Here is a 27,997-nt window from a genome sequence, read left to right as displayed (position 1 = left end):
TTCCATTTAAATGTAAATATGAAAATTAGCATTTCTTTTAAAAAGTCTGTATTTCCTCGTATTTCTTTGATTTGTCTACTCCATCTTCACTTGCTATCACAGCAGTTACGTTGGCGAGAAGTTTCTAATTTTTCATTCGAGTCTCAGAAGTAAAATCGGGTTTTCTTAACGAGAGAAAAACGTTGAACGTGGAAAAAGCGCGCGCGTAGCTGCGAAACAGTGCACTTTATGTTTCTTCTGTTTTATTCAGTTCTAATCTCTGTAAAGTTTACAATACTAACACACGTAAAAATAACAGACAACATTTGACAAAACTTTTTATAAAACATTTATAAAAGATCACTTCCTTCCTTAGAGAATAAAAAATCCTATTTTTGTTGGATCAAATATTGAGTTCCACCTTTTCGCCTAAAATCCCTTTGTAATTCTCAAGCACAGGATTGACTTCTTCTTCTAAAAATTCGATAACCTGTTGAGGTGCTCTACCAACGAACGTACGCGGATCCAAAAGATTATCCAATTGATTAAGGATCGGGGCAAAATATGGATCTTTCTTGATCCTGTCCACTAGATCGTTGTTTTTGCCGTGTTGCTTCACCTGTGCACCAGCTTCTTGAGACAGCACTCTTATTTTCTCGTGGCAAACCTGTCACGGAAAAGCAATATTAATTTATTGGATTAAAGAAAATGTTTTTAAGAAAATATTCTTTTTTTCTTGTGGGTTCTTGTTTTAGAACTCTACTAAAGTCAGATTTCCTAAGCATAGAAAAGTAAATGTTTTCATATAAAATACAATTTTGTTTCTGTTATGAGTGTACAATAACATAAATCTTACTTGTCTATCGCCTCCTGCTTTTACCATAGCCATTATTATATTTTCCGCAGTCATAAAAGGCAATTCTTGTGCGATATGGCTGGCGATAACTTTGGGGTAAACGATCATGCCTTCCGTAATATTTTGAAGAGTCATTAGGAGCACATCCGCTGACAAGAACGCCTCGGACAAAGTAATTCTTCGATTAGCAGAATCATCGAGCGTTCTTTCCATCCATTGATTGGCTGCTGTTTGTAGAGCATTATTGGCCAAAGTCATCAAGTGTCTTGCTATACTACAACACCTCTCTGAACGCATTGGGTTTCTTTTGTATGGCATTGCACTTGATCCAATTTGAGTGCTCTCGAACGGTTCCTCGACTTCTTTCATGTTCGCCAGTAATCGAATATCACTACAGATCTGTGGAACAGAAACTAATAAAGCAAATCTTCAAAGGAAGTCTTGCATTATGTTTTTATTTTATTACTATTTTCCTATTTGCTTCATTCAATAATTTCATTTGGATTTTTACCAAATAAATAATGGACAGCTTATTTCTTTTTTTAGAGAAGGTAGTTTATTGACCTTGTGGACAGTAGAACCTAAAGAACTTAGAGCATTTAAGCATTCCACGTCGACTTTTCTGCTGTATGTTTGTCCTGTTACAAGATAGTGTTTATCGAAACCAGCCATTTTAGTTACCAGTTGATCTAACTGCTTAACTTTCTTATCATCACCTGTGGAAACGAACCAAAGACGAAAGTGGAATATTTTTAAATATATATTATATTATATAATAATTATAGTTTTTACAATTATTTAAGATACACACTCACCATTAAATAATTGAAGGAACGAAGCTTGAGTGCCAGTTGTGCCTTTCACTCCGCGAAACTTCAAATCGTCTCTAGCTCGGCAAAGAGTTCTCTCATCCATCAGAAGATCATGAAGCCACAGCGTAGCTCGTTTACCAACGGTCGTAAGTTGTGCTGGTTGAAGATGAGTGAATCCCAAAGTCGGCAAATCCCGATGTTCCATGGCGAACTTCGCGAGACGGGACAAAACGTTCGCCAATTTCGGCAGAAGAATGTTGAAACCTTGACGAATAATTATTAAATCCTTCGAAAATCAATACAACTACCATGAATAGGGTATTTCACATGCATGGTGCGTATTCATTACAGGAAATGATATTAATATTACCGTGTTGTCACCGACGTAGCAACTAGTTGCACCTAAATGGATTATTGGAGCAGCTTTTGGACATTGGTTTCCAAAAATGTGAACGTGAGCCATTACATCGTGTCTGGTGGCTTTCTCTTCCTCTGCAGCAGCTTTAAAATCTATATCGTTCACGTGAGCCTCCATTTCCGCGATTTGCTCCGGGGTGATAACTAAGCCCAGCATCTAAAATAAATATTGGACATTAGAAATATTTAATAATATTATTCGTAAAAGACTCAACGAAAGACTATATAAATCAGAACTGAAAATTTGTAAATTTCAAGCTTGATACGATGGTGAATGCTAATTAACGTCTAGTCACTAATTTCTTTTTAGAAAGTACATTCGCATAATGATTTACATATTTTACGATATATCTTTACACTGTTTCTTCAGGTAAAATTGAATTTTTAAAACCAAGTTCTATTCAAGTCAATTTTGTAATTATGTGCAGTGGAGGACTTTTAAGATAATTAGGTCAATGGCATTTAAAAAAAATGGTCAGTGATAAGAATATAATAACGTTTCATGATAATTTTATTGAATTAATCGTATGAAAACAAGCATTAAGAAAATAAAATAACAATGAACGTTATATTTCGAGGTATATTATCGTTCGTTTTCTACTGGTCTTATCCCTCTGTCGACGTACGCTGTATCATCTGATTAGATAAAGAGGGCTTGGTACCGCGTCGAAAACAACCAGCACGCTTTTATTTCAATTAGTTCACCTGTCCCAAGCGTGAAGAATTCATATAGAAAAAGTAATCATGGTGTCTTTAGAAACTATTGCGGGTATAGCGATAAAAGTGCTTAAACTGGTGAGGAGAACTCTTTTATCGTTCTCTTTATTATCTAATTATATTTTATTATATGCATATTTATATCAAGGTGAAGCGTGCCGAGTCAATAATTCGGAAACATAAAACGGGTAGTGAAACTGTGATTCTAAAAATGAAGTTGTGTGACGAATAATTAAGATGATATACCGATAAAAATTTTGTGATTTTTTATTCATTCTTTCGCGCGTGCACAAAATTGAAATTCTCCATTTGGTTTACAATTTATTAAAGTTACAAAATATGGACAGTATAATACACTTTCGATATAACTTTTAGGACAAAATTACGTCAATTGGATGAAACGTTCTCGTTTCGTGCAACAATGGAAATATTTTTCACCTAAAGGTGCCTTGCAACAATAGTACTATTGCAAAATCACGATTAATGGATGTCGCATTGTCATTGTAGAGTTGATTCTTATTTATGAAAAAATTGCGGCAATTTCACAGACGTTTAAGTCATATCAATTGCGTGTCGAATCTGATTAATAATGCCTGGTCCATCAATTAATGTTAGGTTCCTACGTTGATAAATCATTGTAACTAGACTCATTCAAGAAACATTTGTACATAATTGTATGATTCATTTCAGTTATCGATGTACGATAAGGATATTTGTAAAGCGATACCATATTACGGTATCGTGGCATCAGAGTACTATTCTTTTACTAGAGTTAATTCCTTATGAGCAGCTAATAAAAAGAGACTAAAATATCGAAGAACTAAGAAATTCCGTTATTTTTATACACGAGGACATTACAATTTTCAAATATGTATCACGTTCTATTAAACACATCTTCACGAATTGTAATTTATTGTTGCAAGTCAAATCGATTTTAGATATAAAACTATTTTATTTGTTAAGATATATATGTCTTGTTTAGGCTGTTGATTGTCCTTTCAGGTTATTAATCTTATAATCCTGATCCTGTATCGAACAGGATACCAAGGGGAATTCCTGGGTGTTGGAGGAACATGGAATTTGAACGAAGACAAAAATCCGGATGCAGAAATCGTTGCGTCTGGTGTTTTAGTGGGATTTTTCATATACACCAGCGTTGTTCTAATTACTTATTGCTTTGGCAACTCGTCTCACAAAAAGACACTTGTTGTAAGATCATTTTCGCTCCGATTACAACTTTATACTTAGGTTATTTATTTTAGAACAAAAATCTATTAGACGCGGGATCTATAAATAATTCAGATTAAGATCTATAAATAATAATTATCGGAAGATATGAAATTGTTTGACATTAATGAAAAATATTGACTTTTAGGAAATTATAATGAACTTCGTTGGAACCTTCATGTTCATCGCTGTAGGTGGCACAGCACTCCATTATTGGCACGGATATCAATCAGAAAATAAATTCGATACGATTGTCCAGGAACGACAGGTAATCTTTAATAATCTAATTACTAACTATTAATTAAACAACGATGAACTTTATAAAACATCTCTGTCTTCATCGATTCTTTATTGTAATTTTACACAATAGATATTATTTATTTTATCTAAGTGTTTCAATGTACCTTGTCATTGTATTGACACAGAATAAAAATTTTTTTAGGTCGGCCTAGCTGTTGGATCGTTGTGCGTTATCGAGGGTGCAGCGTATCTCGTCGATCTAATATTAAGCGTTCTACATTTTGCAAAAAGCCACGATGAATATTTAGAATAAAGTCACATTTCACGTAACATATAGAATAGTAATCTCGCCACATTTTTTTCCAAACGATGTCATAACAGAAAGATAAACAAATCCTCCGACGTTTGAAATAAAAGTTCAGTATATGTCTGTCATCTGCATAATGTCAAAATAATTTATCTAAGAAAGGAAGAGGATTAAAGTTAAAGTAAATCGTTGTTAAATTAAAAATTAGATTACATTTTTTATAATTACAATTATAATTACAACTTTGTACTTGAATTATCGACAAGATGTACTACTGCATATACAATTTATATGATACCTGTCTATATTATAGATAGTAAAATGTAGAAAACAGTCTTTAATTTTTATATAATGTTGCTACAATCTTGTCAGTAATTTCGTTTCATCATTTATACGACAATTTAATATATCTATTTTAACGAATTTTCCAAATCAGTTGTTTCAAATCTTTTCTCGTAAATATACGTATATTCTTTACAAATTTAAGAAAAGAATTCTATCCAACGAAAGAGATTAAAAGAACAACTTTCGAAAGTTCTACAATATACGTCCACGGTTTGATAATATGAATAAAGCAACTTATCCGGAGAAAAATTATTCGCAGACAATTCAGTACATATCTCGATATTAAGATCGATTACTTTCATCGAATTTTAAAGCGTCCAATGATTAGTTTATTCTATGATTTAATAAACATGCCTCTTACTCAAATACCTAGACTTTTCAAAGACTTCAGTTTTCTTTTGAAAGTACACGAAATGGTAATACTACTTTTTATCGAAGAAATTGCGAATACGAATCGAAATCGAAACTACATTTTCTTGGCCGTTTAGATCATAGCTGGTGTTTGCATCCACGAGCTGTTAAACCGCAAGGAATTCACGACACCAAGATGGTTATGGGTCATTTACTGCATCGACGCGTCCACGTACTTTATCATCTATTTTTCCATCGCAATGACTCACGTTTTTGAAAAACCTCGCAGATTACCAGTTAGTTGCACATGAGCTTTCTTAACAACGTAAACTTTCCTAATAACGTAATTGAATTACGGAAATTTGAGGAAGTAAAATATTTAGAATTCTAAGTAATAAGCTCAAGATGTAATTAGACACAGAATCCGATATTAGACGTGAATTTATTTCTCAACGAATATATAACGTCTCGCGTGATCTTTTCTCGTTTATCTTTTCCTATATTTATTTATAGGAATTCACCTTTTTTTCGCTCGGAGCGATATTCCATTTCATAGGTGGCACAGCAGCTCTGGTGAGGTCAAATCACGAAAATTACACGAGGACCGACATTCCACAAAACGAATTAAAAATTGGCTTGCTGTTAATGGGTATATATTCTTTTCGCAATTTTCCTTACCACTATCGGTGGGAAAATCTGTAGAATTTCGTACTTTTCAGGTAATTTCATCATATTATTTTGCGAAACCGCTTATATAGGCTATACAGAATATAAAAAAATGGAACAATCTCCTGGAAATGGTTCTTCTAGGAATGTTGAAACGTAGAACGACAGTTAACGAATAAACATTTTCTATCAACACATAAATTATGTTTCATTCAAAATGAATAAATTTAAACTTAAAATATGTTCGTCAGTCACATGCTTCGATTTGCATCGCGCGATTCGGTCGAAAAAGAAAGGTCGATTGTTCGAGCGCTGAAACTTCCGGCACGTTCGATGAGAACATATTTTGAAACAAAATATCGTCGTAAATTTATTATCGATCGGAAGGTTCTGTAAATATCATGATTTCGATAGAAGAATAATTCTCGAGAAAAATGGGCAACGTACCGGTGCATATTAACAACTTCACAATAAACGCATTGGTTCTCGAAAAGAAGTTGCTGATTTGGAGAACATTGGCCATGGTACGATTTTAAATACAAATTTTACAATGTTTGGTTAAAATGAAAATACAATGAAAATTCGAAGGCTCGTTTCTATCAGTAAAAGCCTTTTACTTTTATAGTCTGCCTGCATAATAGGTACCGTAGTGTACTTGCGACCATTGGAGCCATATCTCGAGGTTCCAATTTTCGGGGTTTTAGTACCTACCTTTATTACAGGCTACATGTTCGTGCATTCGTCAGATATCATACTTCTGGTGATGGACAAAGACTATATATATCTCGTGAGTAAGTGAAAGGCGAAGTATAATCCATTAACTGGTCGAAGACGAGAGTAAAAGTTTGTATAAAAATGTACAACTGTTTAGGAAACGTGGCTCACTGTAATTGGCGCAATCGGAAGTCTAATTTGTGGCATTTACCAGTTTTACAAGTGGGTCGATTGGATGATCAATCCTTCCCCGAATCCTGACGGAGACTACGAGTACGTTTGAGTTCACTTTCTATGGAAATTCGTAAGATTAAAAGCATGAACCCACTTGATTCGAATGAGAGATGTTTGAATTTCTCTCTAAGTTTCGAAACTGAAGGGTTTGGGACTGTCAAATAAAATTCGAATTATTTCAGTATCCCCGAATTAGTGCTGGCTTTAGCTCTCATTTTCCATTTTATCTGTTTATGTGCCGTGATCGTTCACCGTGTTCTTGAAATATATCCAATTCGTGTGAATCGCAGAGAGCCATAACGTCTTAAAAGAACCCAAATTGCAAGTAATATAAAATTTGTCTCCGCGTTGCGTGCAAATAACGTATAAGATAGTAAAATAGTCTTCCAAGAAACAATGAAGAACTTCTCCTACAGCGAATATCAAGAATATTTAAAAACAATGAATGGGTGGCGAGAATAATGAGTCACAAATGAAGACATCGCGGACTTGTGTATAATGTCACGAATATGTAGCATGCCGAGTGAAGTCGAAGAAGGGTTGCAACAGCGAACATGATATGCATCAATTAGTCTACTTGACCCGGTAATCATCGTGAATGACCGGTACAATCGTACACCCACGGTCCGGATACATAATCGCGTTAATTAGCAATGCTTCTGGTAATTTAACTTCTCAAAGCGAAACCCGAGTGATGTTAGAAAATGCGAAACTAAATTGAAATTAAAAAGAAGAAAAAAATTAGAGAAAACCATAACGAAGGATTGAAATAAAATATAGAAAGAATAGACAAAAATACGAAAAAATCAATGTAACAAATTTTTCCTTAATAAAATTAATATCTAAAAATTCTTCCGTCAAATTCTTCAGAAACAAAGGCAGTGAAGCGTGAAATTTTAAATTCTAATCGTCTAACATATAGACAGGATGAAGTAGTATTAACGTTTCGGTAATGTGATTTGCCAAAGCGGAAATCGTAGCGCATAGTTGAAGATCGATAGGAAGATCGCATAATGATTGATGAAGACCAGGCCGCACCTACTGACCTAGTGAACACGTGATCTTCTATCGAGCACGTTTGTGAATGCACACCTTGATATATAATGATGTTCACACCTGCATGAATGATTGTATTTAGATACGTTACGTACATGCGCGTAGTATAGTTTTTCTGTAATAGGAGTAACTACGCATTAAGACTATTACGCAATTAGAAAATAATCTACCGTTGATATAAGTTGGGTCGTACACGATGCTTTAATACTCTTTTTTCTTCGTTATTACATTACGGTCAATTAAAATCAAATTTTCTACGCTTTCTCCGCTTAACATTGTTCATTGCGAAAATTAGTTTGCTTCGTTTCTTAAATTAATCGATATTAGATTTAATCGATATTAATTGTACAGGCTTGAGCTTAGTGTGTTTGTTTGACTGGAACTTATTTCAGATAGTTTTCTTCTTGTTTAAGTATATTCCTACCACTGGGTTGGAAATTATAGGTCGATATCGGATATAAGAAGACAGTTGACGATAACGTTTCATATTTAGTGTACACATAGATTTAGCGATTCCTTTCTGTTTGTTTTAATATTCGTATTGCACATTTATTGTGTCATGGTCGAAAAAGTTATAACTTTCCATAGGTACGTAGTGCTTTTTATCGGGCATCGTGTTACAAAGAAAAATCTTAATTCTCTCTGAAACTTTGAATTATTACAAGCTACTTTACTTTGCTTGTTAAGAATATATTACTGCATGGACGCAGGAAGTAATATGATATTCTGTCTTTTTACTTCGTCTCTCCCAACATGAATCTACTTTTCTCAGTTTTATTTCTATAGATATTAAATATTCAATAACAACCTATAATCATACTTAGATATAGTCTTAAAAATTTATTGTAAAAGAAACTACCAGGGAGAAAAAGCAATTCAAATAAACAAGAAATACAGTATTACATCGCTTTAACAAGAGCACAGACGTTTGTTGAATATATTTAAGAAAATGTGTTGCGTAGGAAATGCGATACACCGCATGAAATCAAGGAAAAAGGAGCAGTATAGAAATTATTTCACAACATTACTCAAGAGTAATACGATTCAAGAGGCCGGTGTACGAACCGATTTCAGATCGGTTCAGGAAGGAAATATTCGCCGTGGCCCTTTTATTCTGGCGCTCTCGACCCGATCCTGCTTTCGTTTATACGTGTTTAAACGTGACGTGGAAATGGCCAAAGCTCGATGGTTTTTGTGCACGTGTACACATCCGCAATACGTTCACGCAAATTATACATCGTGAGTCACGTGAAGTCCAGCATGCACCGATGCATACCTTTCGATGTATCAACAACACGTGTTCGTGAATTAAATGCCGCAGTTACTTCGCCCTTCGTCACAGGCTCCGATTACCGGAGTCTTTTTCCAAATCATAACTTGGGCGTCTAGCAGTCGAGGCATTATTTAACTACGTGGCAACATGATCGACAAGAGAAGTTTACAGATACAGTGGAACCTCGACTATCCTCGAATAATGCGGAAAGGTCTATTAGCGTTCGTAAATCATATAATAAAATTATAGAAAGCATTTTGATAATGTTATGCTACGTGTATTTAGGTTTATTTCATTGCTTTCAAAGAAAGGTTTATAGAAAACACTGTAGATGTCAGAAAACCAATTTTTCAGGGGGAAGAGAAAGAGTATTACGTTGTAATGTAGTCCATATTCATGAAAAAAGAAAAGTGTATCTGTAGAGAACCATGTATGTGGCAACTTTTATTTGTAAACAAAAGCCGAGAAACAATTAGCTGACGTTTATTGCTATATTTTATCTTGCTGTTTTTCTCTAGAGGCGACGTTAGAAGTAACAGTGATACCATCTTCTAGCGTTACTAATAACTATTTAGAATAGGAAATTGCACTTAAATTCTATACTACAGTATTCTGATTAGTATGATAAAACATTTTCCAATGAGACAACAACGTTTCTCAATGTGGACACTTGCAGTATTTTCTACAACCATTCTTCGTTTATTTAATCGTAAATTTGTTGAGTGTTTGATTAACTGCTTTCACGATATCTGACTATTCGCACGTTCATACTCTTTCTGTTAAAATTTCGAAAAAATGAAGTTACGGCAAAGTTCAAACTACTTTGGATAATACAGAACTTCGGTTAAGCGGGACTTGGATAAGCGAGATTCCACTATATGTACAATCATGGAGAAAGGAGTTGTTGGTTTTTATTCAGAAATAATTTTATTCCGACTTTGTAAGGGTTTAGATTGATTTTTCACGATTTGTGAATCTTCAAACATAATAATTAGTAATGAGGTGCGATTACTAAATTTTACTATGCAAGCACAAAATGCAAGGAAGTCCTAATATCTGATCTACTGTACACTGTAATTTTATGGGACATTGGGAATTCAATAAAATAATTTAAGTTTGCAATTGCAAAGATCTGAAATTCTATTTCTAAAGAAATAAAGAAGAAGAGAGGTCCTAAGTTTCTGTCGATGTTTTTAAATTCGTATCTTACTATAATACTGATATTTACAACGATTACAATACGCCGACACGACGCCTGTCTTCCCAGTATTGACCACATAATAACACTGACTGCGACGATCATTCGAGGAACGCATCTAATTGTTAGCAGTCCGTATGTCGCAGACATTCTCTAATTTCTCAAACATACCGTGAAATAAGATAAATATATCAACTAAATCATCATCATAAGACGAATTTCGTTCAAATCGTTCTTCGTCTCGAGCAATTTAACCGAGAAGAAGAAGCCTCGCCCACAAACCCAATTATTCTGCCCTCTACGATAAAATATCCCACCCAAAGCTACTTAACAAAAGCAATGACTAACAACTGCTCAGCATTAAAAGTAACGGTACCATTCTTTCCATAAAGAATTTCCACGACCAAGAAATAGTAGAACAAACAAGAAATCCACGGTAATTGTTACGTAATTCTAGTTTCTTCGCGGTACCTTCCTCGCCGGAAGTAGAAGTAATAAAAGGAGAGAAAGAAAGAAGTTCTTCGTGACAATCAATTTGATGCATCCATTCTGGCGGAAATGCGTCAATTAAACGAATTAGAAAGTACACGAGGATCGTTTTCGTGAAATTACACGGCAATGACACGTACAGGAGCAAACGAATGCGACACGGTCATACGGTGAACCTGGTTAACAGAGTCGGCAGACCGCCTGCGCAACTTGCACGTACGACGCGTAGCCTCGCAGTGTGTCACGCTTGACGTTCCAGTTTAAGTTTGTCCGCCACACAGCGTGCAACTGCATGTTTCTCCGAACCACACTATATCGCACGATTAGCGTGGCTGGACTTCTAACAACACGCGTCCACTGCATCGATCGTAACCAATCTCCAGGATCTTCCCGGTTGGGTTAGCCTTGGAATTCTGATTCACTCGAGCGATTTAACTGTGAAGGATTTTGTGATTAAAATTACAAAATATTTGCGTAGAGAAGAAAGTGCGACTGAAGATAGTGCGCGGTGCGGTGGATTCTTCGACTGGAAGAAATTTTGTGGATATTAGTTCACGTGAGTGGAAGGGTCCACGAGGAACACGTTGAAAAAGGTATGTATCTATTGTTTGGATATTTATACGGTGCTTTTCAGGAATTTTTAAAACTTACTTTTTCATTAAACTCTTCGGTTAATTTTCTCAACGATACTTTACAAATAAGTCGTAGTGAAATAAACATTTCTGTAGATTGGTATAGAGTACTCTATCATTGAGTCATGTGTCTGTCTATGGTTGTGTAATACGTATGAGTCAAGAATGTTAAGAACGCTAATTCTGTGTAAGGATATCAATTCAGGTATAACGAGAGAGATAAACTATTTGCGACGTTCCGCGCGATTTCAAGATGCAATAATATAGTAAACGATTTAAGCTGAAATATCCAACGTCGTCAAGTATCTTGGGAAATCTTTCAGAAATTTTCGAAGTGGAGTAATAATGGAGAATAAACAGAGTATGAATTGAAGTGTACGTGAAAGCAGAAATCATGAAATCTTTATTCAACATGCAAGCTACCTCATGTGTCTGAAACCGCTTTTCGCGTCCATTGGTCTCTAATTCATGTACACGTTCTCCTCAGTAATTCAGATGCTTATCGTGCTATTTGCTATTGCCAAGGTTTGATGTGCTTGAGGGGTGGAAAGAATTGATCGTGAACGAAGGATAAACCCAAAATCTTCCAAACTGGGTGACGGCAGAGGAAAACCCCGTAGAGTCAGAATGGCAGATGATAATCAGCAGGAGAGCCAGCATGTTCATAAGGAGCTGAAAGTGGCGAAGCTTATGCCTCTTGCGATGAAGCTCTTGGAAATTGTAAGTACTTATTTAATCATGACAAAATGACGAATAATTCAGTGAACAAATTTTAGTAATTAATTCGTGTTCTTCTTCGAATGAACGAATATTTGTACTTTATGGTTAATAACAATCCAGTTACAAATATTTCTCGATGCGTTAGCATTTGAAATTTGCATTTGACAGGTTTTAGCTGTGTTCGCTATCGGATTAGTCGTCGATCCGTTAAATTCGTTCCAGAAGATCATGATTAGAATGCATTTCAAGCTTGACGATGCCGCGATAATTTACATCACTATTGCTGGCTACCTGATAATCAACACGCTTTTCATCATTTGTCAACTATTGGGAGATCGAATACCGAAAAGAACCGTAAGTTCTATTCACTTAAAATCGTCAGTATAGTTTAGAAAACGTAACAATAAGCGTGCGTTTCAAAGATAGAAATTCATAAAATAATTCGTACGATGGAATAATCTTTGATTTAATGTAAAGAATAAAATATGTAGACATTCCTGTCGTAAATTATTTAAAAACCGATCGCTTCAATTAATTTAACGCGAGATTCTGCGAACCAGAAAACAGATTACGTGACAGGTCTAGCGATAATAAATGGGCGAAGCGTCGCAATCAAGGGATTGCGTGACGATCACCAAAGGACGAATAGTATCACGTCAGTTTCATTTCCCATGTTTAGTATTTTCGACATAAATCTGTCAACAAGGTCGGAGTTTCCGTCGTTTTATTGGTCTCCAGTTAGAACCGTACCCATTTGCTAAATCATCATGCAGAAACTGCATATTTAATAACTAACAAACGTCCTTCGTGTCTCCAGAAAACTCTTCGTCCTCGTTTGTAAAATTATTCGCACGTTTTAGTGTAAATCGACAGTCATAATCACGACTGTAATTTATGAATGAGAAATCTATTTTAACAAATTGTATGTTGAGACAATTTTTTAAACAGTACAACAGCTTATTTTTAGAAGTATCGCGTTCATGATTATTATTTGTGAATACATTAAAAACTTTCTCCCATCAAAAAGGACAAGATATTTGTACTATTTTCAGGACGAGATTGTTAAGTATTCAACGTAAGGTAACTAAGATTCGCTTATTTTTCATAGCTCATAAATGACAATGAGACAGCAAGTGGCCTCTAATATCTGTATCGATCTATCTTCGATATTATCTGTAAATTGTAATTTTCTGGGGCACTGGAAATCCATCCAAGAGACCCAAAGCTAATTTAATTTTAATACTTAGGTTATTACAATCTACGATTGTTTCTTTCGTACTAGTCTGTCAAGTATTAAAAATATATCACGATACCAAGCTTCGACTATTTCCGAGCTGACTAAACTGTTCGAAACCATGCACGTGTTCCGTTCTAGTTTGATTAAAATTCATAACTTATCAACGTCCAAGTCCCCGTACTGTTTATCGATCACCTACTTTACAACGTCTATGTTCACGAAACGATCGGAACTTGCAGTATCTAGGACTGGTCGCTTCGAGAAATACGATAATTAGTGTCGTTCGTGTCTCACAACTGTGATAACACGTAGAATAATTGCGAGGTTCGGCGCAAAAGTGAACGACTGCGTGACCTCCTTTGAACGATACAAGGAATTTTAGAAATAGCATAATTCATTCCAAGTTTCGAACGTGTGCTCGGCGTAATCCACAGAAAATTCTATTTCTAGGCAATTTATTCGTAAACTGAAAATTTTTCTCTAAATATCCTATTACATGACAGGACGCGTTTGTTACATGGCAAGACCAATGAAACATTTAAGAAATAACTGAAATTAATGTTTCAGAAATCTACGAGTTTGTCATGCTAACTTTTTTCTTCAAATTACTCTTTGAATATTTAAAAAGACACTATATTTGAAGTTACGAACTGCGCACGTTCTCTATGTTTATGATTATTATCCTTGAAAAATGGAAGTAAAAGTAGATCGTCGATCTCGATACATTTTTGAGTAACATCGATCTGCTCTGATTGCAGTTGATATTGTTCTCTTCAGTCGGTGGGCTCCTGCACATCGTCGCTGGAAGCATAATTGTCTATAATTGGACAAAGATTCTCGGCCCTTACTACAGCAACAACGAATTGTATCCCAGCAAACAGTACATGGATATGTTCATATCAGGCGCAGTGTTCACATTTGTCAATGCTGCGGTTTTCTTCTTGGAAGTATTCTTCATCATTTACTCGTCAAAAACCATCGAGTAAGAAGGAAAGATACGGCGTAACGGTCTTTAGATTAGGAGAACGAGTATGAAACATTCGTGAGAATTATACTTACAAATGCCTGCTTGATGTAACTAGGAGAATAGGTTGTCAATAAGTCAGTAAAAATATGAATATTTAATGTTATGTAAATTTTGAAAAAAATGTCGTTTCTATGGAGAAAAAAGAGATAGCTGATGTTAAATATGTCACGTATTTTATAAAATGGCTTATCACAAGAGGTGATGAAAGAAAAGAAACAGAAGAATCGAAAAGAGATGGTTTCCCACCGAATGTGTTCTACATCATATACTGAAAAATGAAAAATGTAAAAATAATGTACACTGATATAAGGCCCAAAAATAATTCACGAGCCAAATATTCAAAGATTAGTTGTAAGTTCTGATTCCGTCCAATCGTCTTAACGACGATCTAGTTAGGTGTTACTTGATTATACGCGTAGGTTAGAAGAGTAGATATTTATAGGAAATGTACAAATCAAATGATGCAGTGAATTGTATATTGTAGAAAATAGTTTTAACTGATAGATCAGAATAATATTTTGGATTAATAGTTTCATAAAGTTCTTAGCTTTAGTCTTTCCTTTTAGCAACGTAGCAAATTTAGCAATTAACAAAGATTAATCTCCAAAGATTTTCTACATATATGGTATATTTTATGATATATACGGTATATTTTTCATATTTTTAAGAAATCATAAAGATCCATTAAACAATATATATATATATATACATACACATATATTGAATATTATTTATAATCGAAACTTTGGATAACTAGAGTAGTGTTCTTATACGTACGTATAGTATAATATATGTATAATAATATAATCTGTAATCTCTGTTTCTTACTTGTTGATATCATACATTTTATATATGCTACAAATCTCAGAATTGCCATGAATATTTTTAGATAATTAGTGACAAAAATTATACTTTTTATATTAATAATTGTAACTATGATAAGACAAAAAATTATAATTCGTCTTTATATACATTTATCAATTTATAAATCTATTATATAGATTTGACAAAAATTGATGTGTCTTTATCAAAATACATTCCGTCCAATTTTAATACTAATCGACATCTTCTAATACAAGATGTTCACGAATTAATATTTCATATCGATAATCCTTTGTTATATAATTTTATAAGCCAAATGTAAAACTTATTATAAAAGAGAACGAAAGTATATAAAAAGATGTATTATAATGTACGCCATATAATACATGTACAAAATAAGCGTTGGAAGAATAACGTGTTTTATTCTTCAATTTTCAGTTCCAAGTCCCATATCCATTGCTTTAATAATAGCGGATTGTAATTCATTACACAACACGTTTTAATCAACATTACTAACAACAATCTCTCTGTTGCCTAATTGACACGACGAGATGACCACACTCTCTTGAATATCGTCGTAGAAGAAAATTTGCAAATCTATCGATACGCGACGTTTCGATATAACATAACATATATCATAACAATAAACAAAATGTAAAAAGCGATGATAGAGGTTCGCCCGATGACAGGAAGCTGATATAAAACTTCCTAAAGTCAATTGATCATGGAGCATGAAGGTTTAAATTATCTTCCAACCATCCTCCTTCTACGAGTTTTATTTCTCCTTGCAACACGAAATCTTTTTTCCAGACTCAAATAATTTGTATAAAAGTGTATATTCCTCAGAGAGCAAGTCAAATTCTAAATTGGAAACGAAGAAATTAAACAGAATCAGCGCGTGCGTTCGATTAGTAATAAGACCTCTCAGAATATTCCAATTCGTGAGTATTAATTACAAACATGATATTGCGATACACTACTCTAGCTGATATTACACTCGAGGATATTCCATCGAAATTAATTGAATGAAAGTGGTAATTAAACGAGACTTTTTGATTAATTAGCTAGTGGTACTACTGATCTTTGTACTTATCATTTACACGATATCACTGGGTGATTCTACTTTACCATCTATAACGTGTATTTTACTGATCGTGCTTGCTGGAGTGTACGTTTTCGTCTTGTCGATCGATCTAATTAGTCAGTTCATCGGAGGAGAATTGAACACGATGCCGGTAATCACTTGTATGAAGAAAGTTTCCACGAAAAATTAACATTAATTTTTACATCGTATCTATCACAATAAAGATATAAATGAATGTCAAAGAGAAGCATAAAACATTTTTATTGCAGATGTTTCTTTTTTCCTTATTGGGCACGATATTCTTCGCAATCGCTGGAATCCTTCTATTATTAAGTTACTCTTCACCATGGTACATAATAACAATGGCGTGTCTTTCTCTTTTCGCGTTTATCCTCTTCATAATCGAAGTCTCATTGGTACTCGCGTAAGTCCCAAGTCGAATAAAATTTTCCAATTCCGATTTTCCTATCAGTGAACTATGTGTTCCGTGTCAGATTTTGGAAACGTACCTGCAATCTCTGTCGGCAGTGCTGTTACGCGAAGCCGACTGAAGTATTGTTTCAGAAGGAAACCTGTGGCCCCTTGTCCGCCGAAGTGAGTTGAAACATTGAATATAAAACTTTATAGAAGGATAGAAAAGTAGAAAGATAGAAACTTTGCTTCTGCTGATTTCAGAGTTCAAGCAAGAACGATACATTCCTAGATAAAATCTATTTAAATAAGATCTAATAAATAGTCATCTAAGACGAATTTTACAAATTATCTACCGGTTGATAGGTCAATTTCATAATAGTATTATAATATTAATAGTAAGTAATCTATGTTCCTGGAGTGTAACGTTTCTTTTAAGGTATCTCTCTACAATCTAGACGGTCAAACATGACCTGATGACCAGCGTCAGCAGCATCAAAGTACCTTTCGGTGAGGAAGACGTAGTCGCTGATCACAGTCACAGAAAGGTTTCATTTGGACGTCGACGGCAATACGTCGATTGTCCAACAAGTGCACGGAGCTTGTGCTACGTAGAAGTTGCTGATGTTCAAACGGATCATCAGCAAACATTGAACAGACAGTGCCAAGTAATGATACAAATGCGCGCTATAGAGCGCAGTAATTAAACTATAAAGATATTTTCTCGATGTAAATTTAAATACAATAACATTTTCTTTAAACATATTTATCCCTTAATCTTGTTCGCAATTAGTTATTGTTACGTCAAACTCGATTACTTTGCTAATTACGAAGATTTAATCAGACTCAGCGAGAAGTAAAAGAGATGCCTGTGCAAACTGTGAGCAGATGCGAGCTATGCAATCGCGCTATACAATTTTTCGCAAGCTCTTCAGCTGTGATGCAGCCTACGATTCAACAAGCTCCTTGCGTACCTTGTCCTGCATTTTTACAACTTCTTAGAGGATCAACGTGTTGTACAAGGTTGGTATCATTATGCTACATTTATAAATGATTGGCACAATTGACGTTACTTCGATGAACGAATGAAATATATTTTAATCATTTTTATCGTGATTAGTTGTAGGTGTGTCACAGGTATAATTCAAGTATCGCAGCAAAGTCAACAGCAGCAAACGCAGCGGGTAGAGCAATCGAAGCAAGATAAGGAAACAGTAAAGGAACAAACGGACAGAGTGCAATCGGTGGAGAAGAAATCCTACGATATGTTGACGAGTGAGAAAGCTCGCCTAAATCAGGTTGCGAGTACAGGAGTTAATTTGACAGCAAACGCGTGATTTTTCTTAGTTCTAACAGTATAATCATCTTCCAATATTATAAAACGTTTTAAATTATGGTAAATATACGGATAAAACGTAGAAAAGTGATTATTTCTTCGGTAAACGAGAACAAACGAGAACAACGCAACGTTCTATTGTGCCACAGAAAATGCTTCGGCTATATATTGGATGTAGAAAAAATTTCACGTATTTCCTTTTAGTTTTATACTCCTTTCTTATCTTCCTTACATCGGCGTATCTATAGTGCTGCTATTTAATTTCTTAAATTAATCACTAGACATTACCTTTTTCGAAGGCACTCAACACGAACCGCAAGATCCGAATTTAAGAGGAGTCTCGGAAACGAAAATCACAAAATTCACTCTCGGTTCTTACTGCGTGACGCCGAAAACTCACATATCGTGCCAAACTGCCTCGAAAGCGACGTAAGCATATTTTATGTACATAGCTTTGCCATGAGAGAAACACAAACTTCTTTTATCTTGAATTATTATTTCATCGACTTAGTATATGTATGTGTTAACAGGAAGAAAGGTGAATCAGAAGAAGTGAAGAAGGTAAAGGTAAATGCAGCGAAAAAGGAGAAGGAGGCGAAGAAAAATAAAAATGAGAAAGATGAGAAGAAGAAAGTAAAACCAACGAGTAGGGCGAACAAATCGAAATCTCCACAGAAGACAAAGTTAAATAAAGATGTGGAACCTTCTGCGAACAAACCAGAGAAATCTTTCAAGGAAACAGATTCCATATCTAAAAACCCAACGGTATCCCCCACGTTAGAAACGTCAGATTCTGTTTTGGAAGCTACAGGCAGCCAATTGGAAAATATCCATAAGTTGAATCCTGTAGAATCGAAGGTGTTAATTCCCCCACCATGCCAGGTAGCAGAAATGATAAATTGTACACAAGAAATCGAGAATCAATCGAGAACGAAACCAGAGAATCCATCGATATTTGAAGGTAATAAAGAAGACGATAAACAACGGAAAATTGATGCTGATCAGAAAGATGAAAAGAAGAGTACTCTTACTGAAGATTCGATCAGCATGGACGAAGCGTTAAACTATACACTATGTCTGAATTTGAAAGAAAATGTAAAAAAGCCTAAAGTTTCTAATGATCGATTGAAGAATGATAAATCAACTGTAGAACAGGTATTGGAAACTGATTCGGAATCTCAATCTCAAGCGGAAACACAGACGTAAGAAATACTTCCATTTGGATTAAATAATAATAATTGTTAGGTACTTTGTTTCCTTTTTTCGTTTAGATAATAGGTTTCTACTTGAAAAGAATGTGATAAGGAATGAAATTCTCTGAAATGCGAATAACAAGTAGAAGAGAAAAGGATGGTTTTGAATTTTATTCTGCATTTTAGATACGAATAAGTTATTTTTATTTTTTTATCTTTGCATTAAGGAATTATTCTATCGTAGACCTTTCAAAAAATTAATTTCATCTTGTGTTTCAAACATGAATAAATATACGAGTCAAGAGTGGACGTAGTAGCAGCTCTTCTGCAGATTCTGTTTAACAAAAATACCAAAAAGACGCATCTTACAATAGCATATAAATAAGCTTTACAAAATACTACCTTAATCCCAATTTTATCAGCACAGTGCAGGGAAATGCTATCAATCTGACTTTAAAGTGAAACGCGTTGTAAAATGCAACTGTGACCTGCATATTTCCTATCTTGTTTAACCGTAATACACAGCTGATAATACACCGGAAATTGTTTGCATTTATTGCTTTAAACCTACTTCTGCCGCATAGTTCCATAAATAATCTTTCTTCATACCTTTATTCCCTAGTGCTCATACAGAAATGACCAATTCAGCTACCAGAACGAAAAGAATGTATGGGTTCCGAAAAAACAACAAAGTTGAACCTACTAAACTGTCGTAAGAAAATAATATATCATTTTAAATTCGCTTCTAAAGTAGATACACGATTTTTCTCTAAAAACCATGAATATACTTTTATTCGCATTTCAAACAATATTTTCAGATACACTGAGGTCGATATCCAAACTCCCGATTATAGTGGGAGTCCTAATCCCAGGAAGATAGAGACAGCAGAGGTAATCGTACGACAAATTAATTAAGAAAAATTCTAGAATAATTTTATTTACTAAAAATACAAATCATATGTTAGTCTTTAATAAATAACGCAACTTTATAAAATATTTTGTAGGGACTTATCGAAGAGAAACAGACCAATCCTGAACGAAAAGTTATAAATATTTGTCCAGTTTGCGACAGGACACAGGTTAATTCTTGAGACTTTAACATTAAATATATATGTATTTAATGACATGTTTTATTTTATTATTTGAGTTAACGTTTTCCCAGGTACCTGTATCGCCTAGTTCCTTACATTATACTGCTTATAGAGACAAGCAAGGACGATTCTACTGTGAATATTGCGCGACTCCAAATATGATAAAGGTAAAAATCAGAGGAATATTTTACATATTATGCATAGATAGCATAATATCAATAATATATACAATATGTATAAAAATATTGTTTTCAATATCTTAGGGATTATGTAAAGGTGAGCAAAAACGTTTAAAATGCAGTGGATGTGGCGAGTATCTACATACGAAGAGCAGTCAGGTAAGAAGTTCAGTTTTGTTGCATGGAACTTATTTAGTAATTTACGTTACGCTTATTTTCATTTTCAGAGCACTCGAAATAAATCCGACAATTGTCCACAATGTGCTTCAATACCAAGCCCTGCACAATCAAGTGTGCCAGCATAATTTTGTCAAAAAAAAAAAAAAAAGAGAAAAACAGATAAAATGTGTTCTTAGATGATTAAGGAAAAATATTCATGTACATAAATGAAGATTGTATGTCGAACGAATTAGTAGGAAACAGCAAACAACGTAGACATAAATAAGTTCACTCATTGAAATTTGTCTATATATTGTAAATAATCATTTTATGATTCCTAGACTAGCAGGGCGTGAACATTCTTAAACTTGTCAACAACTAAAAAGTTATTAGCTTATATATAATATTCCAAAACATTATTTATTTCATTAAAAAAGTGTGAGATTGTTGATTACAAGAAAAAAGGTTTTTTTAACAATGTTATACGGTCAGCGACGATTGTAAAATATTATAATGTATCATAAAACAGCATCATATCTATCTTAACATTATTTCTAGTGTTTAGAATAAATTGTAATTTTCGCTTGGAAATTATGCTTTTCTTTGAACATTCACTGTACAATTGCATCGCAACGACATAAAGCACTTAATTATATAAACGGGATACAATAAGCAATTATACAGAGATCGTTTAATCTCACATGAAGATCAAGATACAAAGAATCGAAGATAGAAAGAGTTTAACAATTTGTTGAGCTTTGAAAAAAAGGAGCATCACTACAAGTACGATTAGAAAATAAAATTATATAAAGGTTGATTTAGATTCTGAGAATTACAATAATAAGAAATAACGATTGCCATTATAGATTATTCTTTGGTATAAAACGCGTTTTACTTCACATTATTAGTATAATAGTAAATCTTGAAGTGATAATTAATCATTAGGAATTTCGGCTTATATAAATTACGAAATTTTCCATACTCCATGTTCTATATTTAAGATATAAGTTTAAAAATGAATAAGTATATATACTTAACAAACAAAACTGTGTCACACGATTCAGGACATAGATTATAAAAAAAGGCGAATCACCAAACTTTCTTTCAAATACTGATTAGCAAAACCTTTCAATTCGCCCATAACACACGTATTATAATGTCATATAACAATCTCGAATGTTAAAAATTTTGATCACAAATTTTTCCTCTTACAAATCTTTATTTACGAAAATTAGACGATTCTGTTTACGAAGACACAAATGAATCTATGAAACTCAAGATACTTTTATGAAATATTAGCATGAATTCAACTTATCTGTGTTTTCTTAACTTTATATTACAACATAACGGCACCCAACGAAGCAAAGACTACAAAATTATATAACTTCCTGATATGATACTCGATGATCCTTATAGTTAATCTCTTGGCAAGATAAATCCTCAAAGTCTTCGAAAATGCTCTACAAACTGTGGTTTATCTTTTGCAAACATCGCGCCTTTCGGATATATGGCAGGATTCACAGCGTTTATTGGATTTTTATGTACGAATCTCCCATTAAACTTTGATATAGGATTCAAAAAAGATTCGTAATTATACTGCTGCGAATTATTGATCATCTAATGATTGTTCGAATACTTGCAATCGTTTACAATTTTGTTAGATACCCCTGAAATGTTTACAGATTCACGACGGTACACTTCCATAGGCAGAAGTTCAGGAGAGAACCAATTAAAATTCTGATTGATCATCATAGGTTTCACATCACTCAATGGAAATTGTTGTGAAAAATGTTCACGATTTGGTTCCTGACGAAATGCAGTTAACTCTTGGGCATTTTGTAAATCGGATAACACATTTTGACTTGGAAATTGATCGTAGGTTGTTCCATTAATTTGTTCTGCGGTATTAATCGCAAAATTTTGATAGCAATTACTGTACTGGTGACCATTTGCAAGTTGACGATTAGATTCGTTCAAAGGGCGAGAATGCAAACAATTATTCGATACGTGGCGAACATTAGTTTCTACAGGAATGTGTTCGCTTTTATAAATACTTCTATGCTCTTGTCTGACACATTTTTTACTATCACTTTTGTTTGAAATGTTTAAGGCTTTAGAGAAATCTTTCACGAAACTATCCGTCGAATTCCAGTTATTAACAGACTGGAAATCGTTCGAAGATAGCGTTGGTAAATTAAAACTACCGTTACCGTGAAACTGACAATGACAAGAACACTCTAATCTATAATTGTTAATTAGATCAGAAGGAATATTCTTTAGATTTTTGGAAAAATCTTGAATACTACCTAAAGCATCGTTTGAACATCTTTGCAACTCGTTCCATTTAGGATTCTTCAAGCGTTTTCCTTTGTTTAAATACGTTAAATATGTACTAATCGCAGGAAGAACTGCTTTCGAGTGATCCGGTTGAACGCAATTCTGCTTGGAATGTTCGTGCGGTAAAGAATGATCTAAACTGTTTCTCAGATTTCCATTGATGTCACACGCTCCATTTGATGCGTACTTTTTCCTTGCAAGTTCCACCAACGAACAACAATTGTAACAAACTAAACTTTTTGATCGACATTTTTCAAGTTTGCATTGACTTATTGGATTACCGTGACTTTTCAACGAATTGGACGACGCAGCTTTTATGGGTCTGCCTTTGTGAACCGACGTATCGATTGATTTTTGCATTCGTTGATTGTTTATTATGTTAGATCGTTTATTGACGGCCTTCTGTTTCGCACGAACCGCGATCTTTTTAGTTTTAACTGGTTCGATAAACGTTTCTGTTATTACTATATTGCCTTCTTCGTCACATGTTCCACTTTCTTCATACTATAGTTTGTTAATAATTCAAAGACTTATTTTAAACGAGAAATCTAGAATTTCCGATAATTGAAATTTAACAAAGAGACGTCCTGTGTTTGCAAAATCACAATTTGATCAAGTTAGCATATTTGTGAAACGCACAATGAACTATCGATAACCTTTGAAAAGATATATTTTCGAAACTGTTCCAATTGTAAACATGGTGTTAGCAATAAGATGCAAGAACATAGCAGAGAATAGAAAAATAATGAGTTATCTAAATTGATACCAGAAAATAGCTAAACAATGCTGTGATATAAATATTATTATGAATAATATTTCTGATTACACGAAAATCATTTACGAATAGTTAACTCTAATGCCTAATGGCTACATGTTCGTATATTATTTTATTAGGAGAATATAAATTCGTTATCTTGTTTTTGTCTGAACAAGCAAAGCAAATGAGGTATCTGTACATGCAGCTGCCGGTAAAATCGAAAAAAACTGATTATTTTCACATGAGGCTACAATACACAGAATAAACTGGTTATGATAATTTTGTTCGACAGTTACGAACCATCTCTGCCTTGGCCAAATAAATCCATAGTTTCCGCCATGTGCTGAACTTATATTGATCGCTGAAGTTATAGCGCATTTCCTTCGAAGCATATCTTATTGCCAAGGGACTGCGATAGTCACAATATTCACTATTTTCGATCGTTGACGCACTCATTTTCACCGCCTTTTTTATTCGTCCAGTTAGTAATGTGAATCTCAGAAAATACTTCGTATAACACTTCGTATAATACTTCGAGAAAGAACGCGATCAGCTGATTTACTGGGCACGTTTATCGTTGTGCGCTGTGCATTTTCTTTACTGAATGCCAACGCTCACAGTGCCTCTTGTGAAGGAAACATGAACTAATTGATTTAAATGACCTTACTATAATTTGAAATAATGTTTATTCATTTTGAATGTAATTTTAGTTTGAAAAAAGGAATTGTTCAAGATTTTTAGTACGGAAGAAGAATTTGTGTATACTGAAGTCTATAATTTGCACAAGAGTATATAAAAATAATCGGATCTTGAGTAAACATTTGGATAAATAATTAACAGTACTATTAAATTAAATTCTTCTTTCTTGAATAAATGTAAATAAAATTGAAAAATCTATAGCTAACTATAAAAGAATTTATAAAAGATTGAATCACGCTTGGTTACCATGGTTGTTATTCAATAAGCAGGGAGTGATTGTCATTTTTTTCTTAAAAGCGGAAACTGAATTACAACACGATATAAATTGCAATAAAAGCTCGAATATTGCAAGGTTTTTTATTCTACTAAATCACAGTACCATTTGCAGAGACAACTTAACAAGGGAAAGTACCCACGTTCCATTTTCTCATGGGACTATAATTGACCGATGTCATTGTTCTTTTTGCGCGAAAGGAAAATCGTATTGTTACTGATGACGATTTGCAAACACTGATCTCTCTTTGCCAAAATTAATTAATATCTACATAGCTTTTTTAGCTTAATTACAGAAAGCTCGTAAATTTAATAATTGTTATACGTACTACGTTAAAAGGTGTCATGTTCGCATTAGCCCATTCTATGTTGACCTCGCAATTTTTAAAAAGCATGGCCGATTCAGGCACCAATCTTCTTCTCGCCATGGCGGCACCTCGATGGGTTTTATACGAAACCAGAACATAACAAACGAAGCCGTTGAAATTTCTATAAACGGCCACTTTATCGATTTCATCGGTCATCTCGTAAATTTTCTAAAGAAAAAAAAAACAAAAAACAAAAATAAAAAACAAAAATAGGAAGATAAAAGGATCCACCTCCGATAGAATAAAAAAGTCGATAGAAAGCAAAACATAATAAACCAGAGGACATTAACAACGAACCTTGATAATTGTTTTAGAATCAAGATTTCGAGGCAGCTGATTAATATAAAGCCGACAATTATTTGTGCTTGCAACAACACCGATTCTTTTCCCAGGATAAATTTCATGCTGATCTAATTCTTTAACAGCACGAGCTGCCTCTTCTTCAGTGGTGTACATAATAAAACAGTAACCCCTATTTATGCCAGAAAATTCCATCATCAAGCGTAACTCATAAATCGTTCCTACAGTACTAAATATAGGAACAATTTCCGGTTCGTAATAATCTCGGGGGATACTGCCGACAAAAATCTCGCATTTCGGACCAGGAGGAGGTCCTGTCCAGCCAGGAGGTGGACCGAGCTTCCTCTGACCATTAACTTGAGTTAATGTCAACTGGGAATCGGCTACGAATTTTAATAATTTTAAATTGCTTTCCATTTGTTCCTCCCTCAAGTTCTGTACTTTGCTGTCGGTTCGTGACTGTATGGCCGGCCGTCGATTGTGTAAATATGCTGAATTTGATTAAAAACGATTGTTATAATACCTTTATAACAATGAGAATATTCTGATATGAAATACGTGTGAGTTTGGTATGAAAAAAATATACTTACGTAACATTGAAAAACGTACTTTCTCAAAAAAAGTATTAATGGAAAAAAAGTAATTATACAATTGATTTGATATTTCTGGCCTCAGACATTATATTTCCAGAACAAATGACAATTGCCAGGAGATGATAGGACTTCCAATGATAATTTTATCTTTACAATAAATAGAAGAATAAAATAAAACACGACCATAATGAAATAGAATTCATCGCACTGGTTAATCTTTGGATATAAACGACTGAATTGAAATGAAATTATCAGACAACCACAGCTGGTTATATTATTACGGCGAACCAAAATATTCGAAAATCCTGTCGTTTTCTATAAATATCCATCAACATCACTTACCCAATTGTTGTTTTATACCGTCTTCTATGTTGATTTTATTGAAGGACTCATTTGATTGTTGAATCGTTGACACAGACACCATTGTTCCCTCTTTATTGATTTGAACGTCGTCGTTCCTATTATTAATTGACATTTGTTTTCCTTTGTTATTATTACTACTAATCATATTGTCGTTAAACCGTCATTTTGGCAAAAATTAATTCTATCTTTAATCATGACAAACACAAAGGGACAAAATTCGATCTGTTGGATATCTTTCTGAAATAGAAAATAGGTACCGACCAAAGTCGAGGGATCAATGATCAATAAACATACCACCACGGTTTAAAGAAGACTGATGCACGAGCACGCGATGCACTAAACCACGGCTGTGCTATGGGCTATGGGTTAAGTGTATGAGATCAGATGGCGCTTATTTCGGACTGATTGCCCCCCCCCCCCCATTGGGTAGATTTATTTTTTATTTAATCTTTGGAGGGGAGATGATATTCGTCTCTCCCTTCATTCTGCAAATCCTTTTTCCTCTTGTCACGCGTCAACGCTTTCTTATGTTTTTCCTTTCACGACTTCTTCGATTGCATTCTAGAACATGTGGATATTTGGAGATGAATATCAATTTACATATGTACATACATATATATAAACTTTTCAAATATTCTTCTCAATGCTTCTATTTAATTGTTTTCTTTATTAGCAATTATTTGAAGTGAAAATCCTTTTTAATGGATATTTTATTACTAAAGCTACTACTTACTATCTACTACTTAAATCTATTACTTACAAATTTAATTATTAAAATCTCTAGAAAATAGTATTTCTCTTAATTTTCGTTTCACAAACTTAATGTTTCTTTCTTATTGCCGTCTATGTGTATATCTTTTTGTATAAATTTTAGTTCAAATTTAACTAAAAGCAAATGTAATTAATTAAAATATTAAATGATCTGATTAGACTATGTTATATGAATCTCTACTCTTTAAAATATTATTTACCTGCTTGTATTTATCTCTCCTTAGACGGATATGAATTCATAGGAATTTTCCATACGCAGCCCCGATTACTCAAAGTATTTTAGCTTCGTCGATGTTATATTGTCTTCTCGGCAACTTGTTGCCCGCTCGAGGATCGAAATCAATGAATGTCAACAGCTGGCCGTTCGGATAGAATTTCCAATACAATGTATGTGAGTCGGGATTGGAAAGAAAGAGAATGTGATTCGATTAAAACGTTTTGAAAACTTCTAGAACTTTTTATTCCATACGAGTTCCAGAAAAATTTCACTCTTCAAGAATGACTCTATTTCTGGTGAAATAAATCGTAGTTTTACAGGTGATTCATAATAATTACACGTGACTCAAGAAGAAAATTATGTTACACAAGATTACAAATGAGTAATTTATCGTACCAAAACGTCGTTGCAATTTGTTTACGGTATCCTAAGCTTCATCAACGTCGCTGTCACGTTACATTAAATGAATCATTTTGCGTTTTTCATGCATGATCATTTAGTAATTATATTAATACGTAAAGACCAAACTCAAACCGCCTCGATAACA

The 27,997-nt window shown here is 34.0% G+C and overlaps 5 protein-coding genes across 10 annotated transcripts; 3 read left to right on the top strand and 2 right to left on the bottom strand.

The window, feature by feature from the left end:
* Window positions 1-143: 143 nt before the first annotated feature.
* On the bottom strand, window positions 144-24,453 carry LOC117243150 (adenylosuccinate lyase). Of its 2 annotated transcripts, XM_033510394.1 has the most exons (7): window positions 24,167-24,291; window positions 2,670-2,769; window positions 2,018-2,222; window positions 1,651-1,933; window positions 1,400-1,551; window positions 836-1,234; window positions 144-646 (listed from the first exon to the last, which is right to left on the bottom strand). In XM_033510394.1, exons 3-7 carry the CDS (start codon window positions 2,219-2,221, stop codon window positions 383-385), a joined length of 1,302 nt encoding a protein of 433 aa, XP_033366285.1. In that variant the 5' UTR covers window position 2,222; window positions 2,670-2,769; window positions 24,167-24,291; the 3' UTR covers window positions 144-382. The 2 variants fall into 2 exon arrangements, with proteins under 2 accessions (XP_033366285.1, XP_033366284.1); XM_033510393.1 differs by lacking the exon at window positions 2,670-2,769 and having other exon boundaries at window positions 2,018-2,221; window positions 24,167-24,453.
* Window positions 2,694-4,582, top strand: LOC117243153 (protein snakeskin). The gene is made up of 4 exons (XM_033510402.1): window positions 2,694-2,859; window positions 3,784-3,990; window positions 4,157-4,276; window positions 4,451-4,582. The coding sequence occupies exons 1-4, from the start codon at window positions 2,809-2,811 to the stop codon at window positions 4,559-4,561; spliced, it is 489 nt and encodes a 162-aa protein (XP_033366293.1). The 5' UTR covers window positions 2,694-2,808; the 3' UTR covers window positions 4,562-4,582.
* On the top strand, window positions 11,070-14,758 carry LOC117243152. 5 transcript variants are annotated; one of them, XM_033510399.1, is made up of 4 exons: window positions 11,070-11,474; window positions 12,001-12,233; window positions 12,402-12,587; window positions 14,229-14,573. In XM_033510399.1, exons 2-4 carry the CDS (start codon window positions 12,141-12,143, stop codon window positions 14,454-14,456), a joined length of 507 nt encoding a protein of 168 aa, XP_033366290.1. In that variant the 5' UTR covers window positions 11,070-11,474; window positions 12,001-12,140; the 3' UTR covers window positions 14,457-14,573. The 5 variants fall into 5 exon arrangements, with proteins under 5 accessions (XP_033366290.1, XP_033366288.1, XP_033366287.1 ...); XM_033510397.1 differs by having other exon boundaries at window positions 11,837-12,233; XM_033510396.1 differs by having other exon boundaries at window positions 11,071-11,474; window positions 12,039-12,233.
* On the top strand, window positions 15,836-21,059 carry LOC117243155. The gene is made up of 11 exons (XM_033510405.1): window positions 15,836-17,482; window positions 17,659-17,837; window positions 17,935-18,089; window positions 18,450-18,579; window positions 18,681-19,352; window positions 19,966-20,055; window positions 20,162-20,234; window positions 20,348-20,422; window positions 20,506-20,601; window positions 20,698-20,772; window positions 20,841-21,059. Exons 1-11 carry the CDS (start codon window positions 17,291-17,293, stop codon window positions 20,916-20,918), a joined length of 1,815 nt encoding a protein of 604 aa, XP_033366296.1. The 5' UTR covers window positions 15,836-17,290; the 3' UTR covers window positions 20,919-21,059.
* LOC117243149 lies at window positions 21,197-26,817 on the bottom strand. The gene is made up of 4 exons (XM_033510392.1): window positions 26,442-26,817; window positions 25,504-25,997; window positions 25,168-25,374; window positions 21,197-23,613 (listed from the first exon to the last, which is right to left on the bottom strand). The coding sequence occupies exons 1-4, from the start codon at window positions 26,605-26,607 to the stop codon at window positions 22,390-22,392; spliced, it is 2,091 nt and encodes a 696-aa protein (XP_033366283.1). The 5' UTR covers window positions 26,608-26,817; the 3' UTR covers window positions 21,197-22,389.
* Window positions 26,818-27,997: the final 1,180 nt, after the last annotated feature.

The sequence above is a fragment of the Bombus vosnesenskii genome, unplaced genomic scaffold (genome assembly GCF_011952255.1).
Source record: "Bombus vosnesenskii isolate JDL3184/JDL3185 unplaced genomic scaffold, Bvos_JDL3184-5_v1.1 scf7180000013265, whole genome shotgun sequence".
NCBI classification, from domain to species: domain Eukaryota; kingdom Metazoa; phylum Arthropoda; class Insecta; order Hymenoptera; family Apidae; genus Bombus; species Bombus vosnesenskii.
This window is presented reverse-complemented; position numbering and strand designations above follow the sequence as displayed.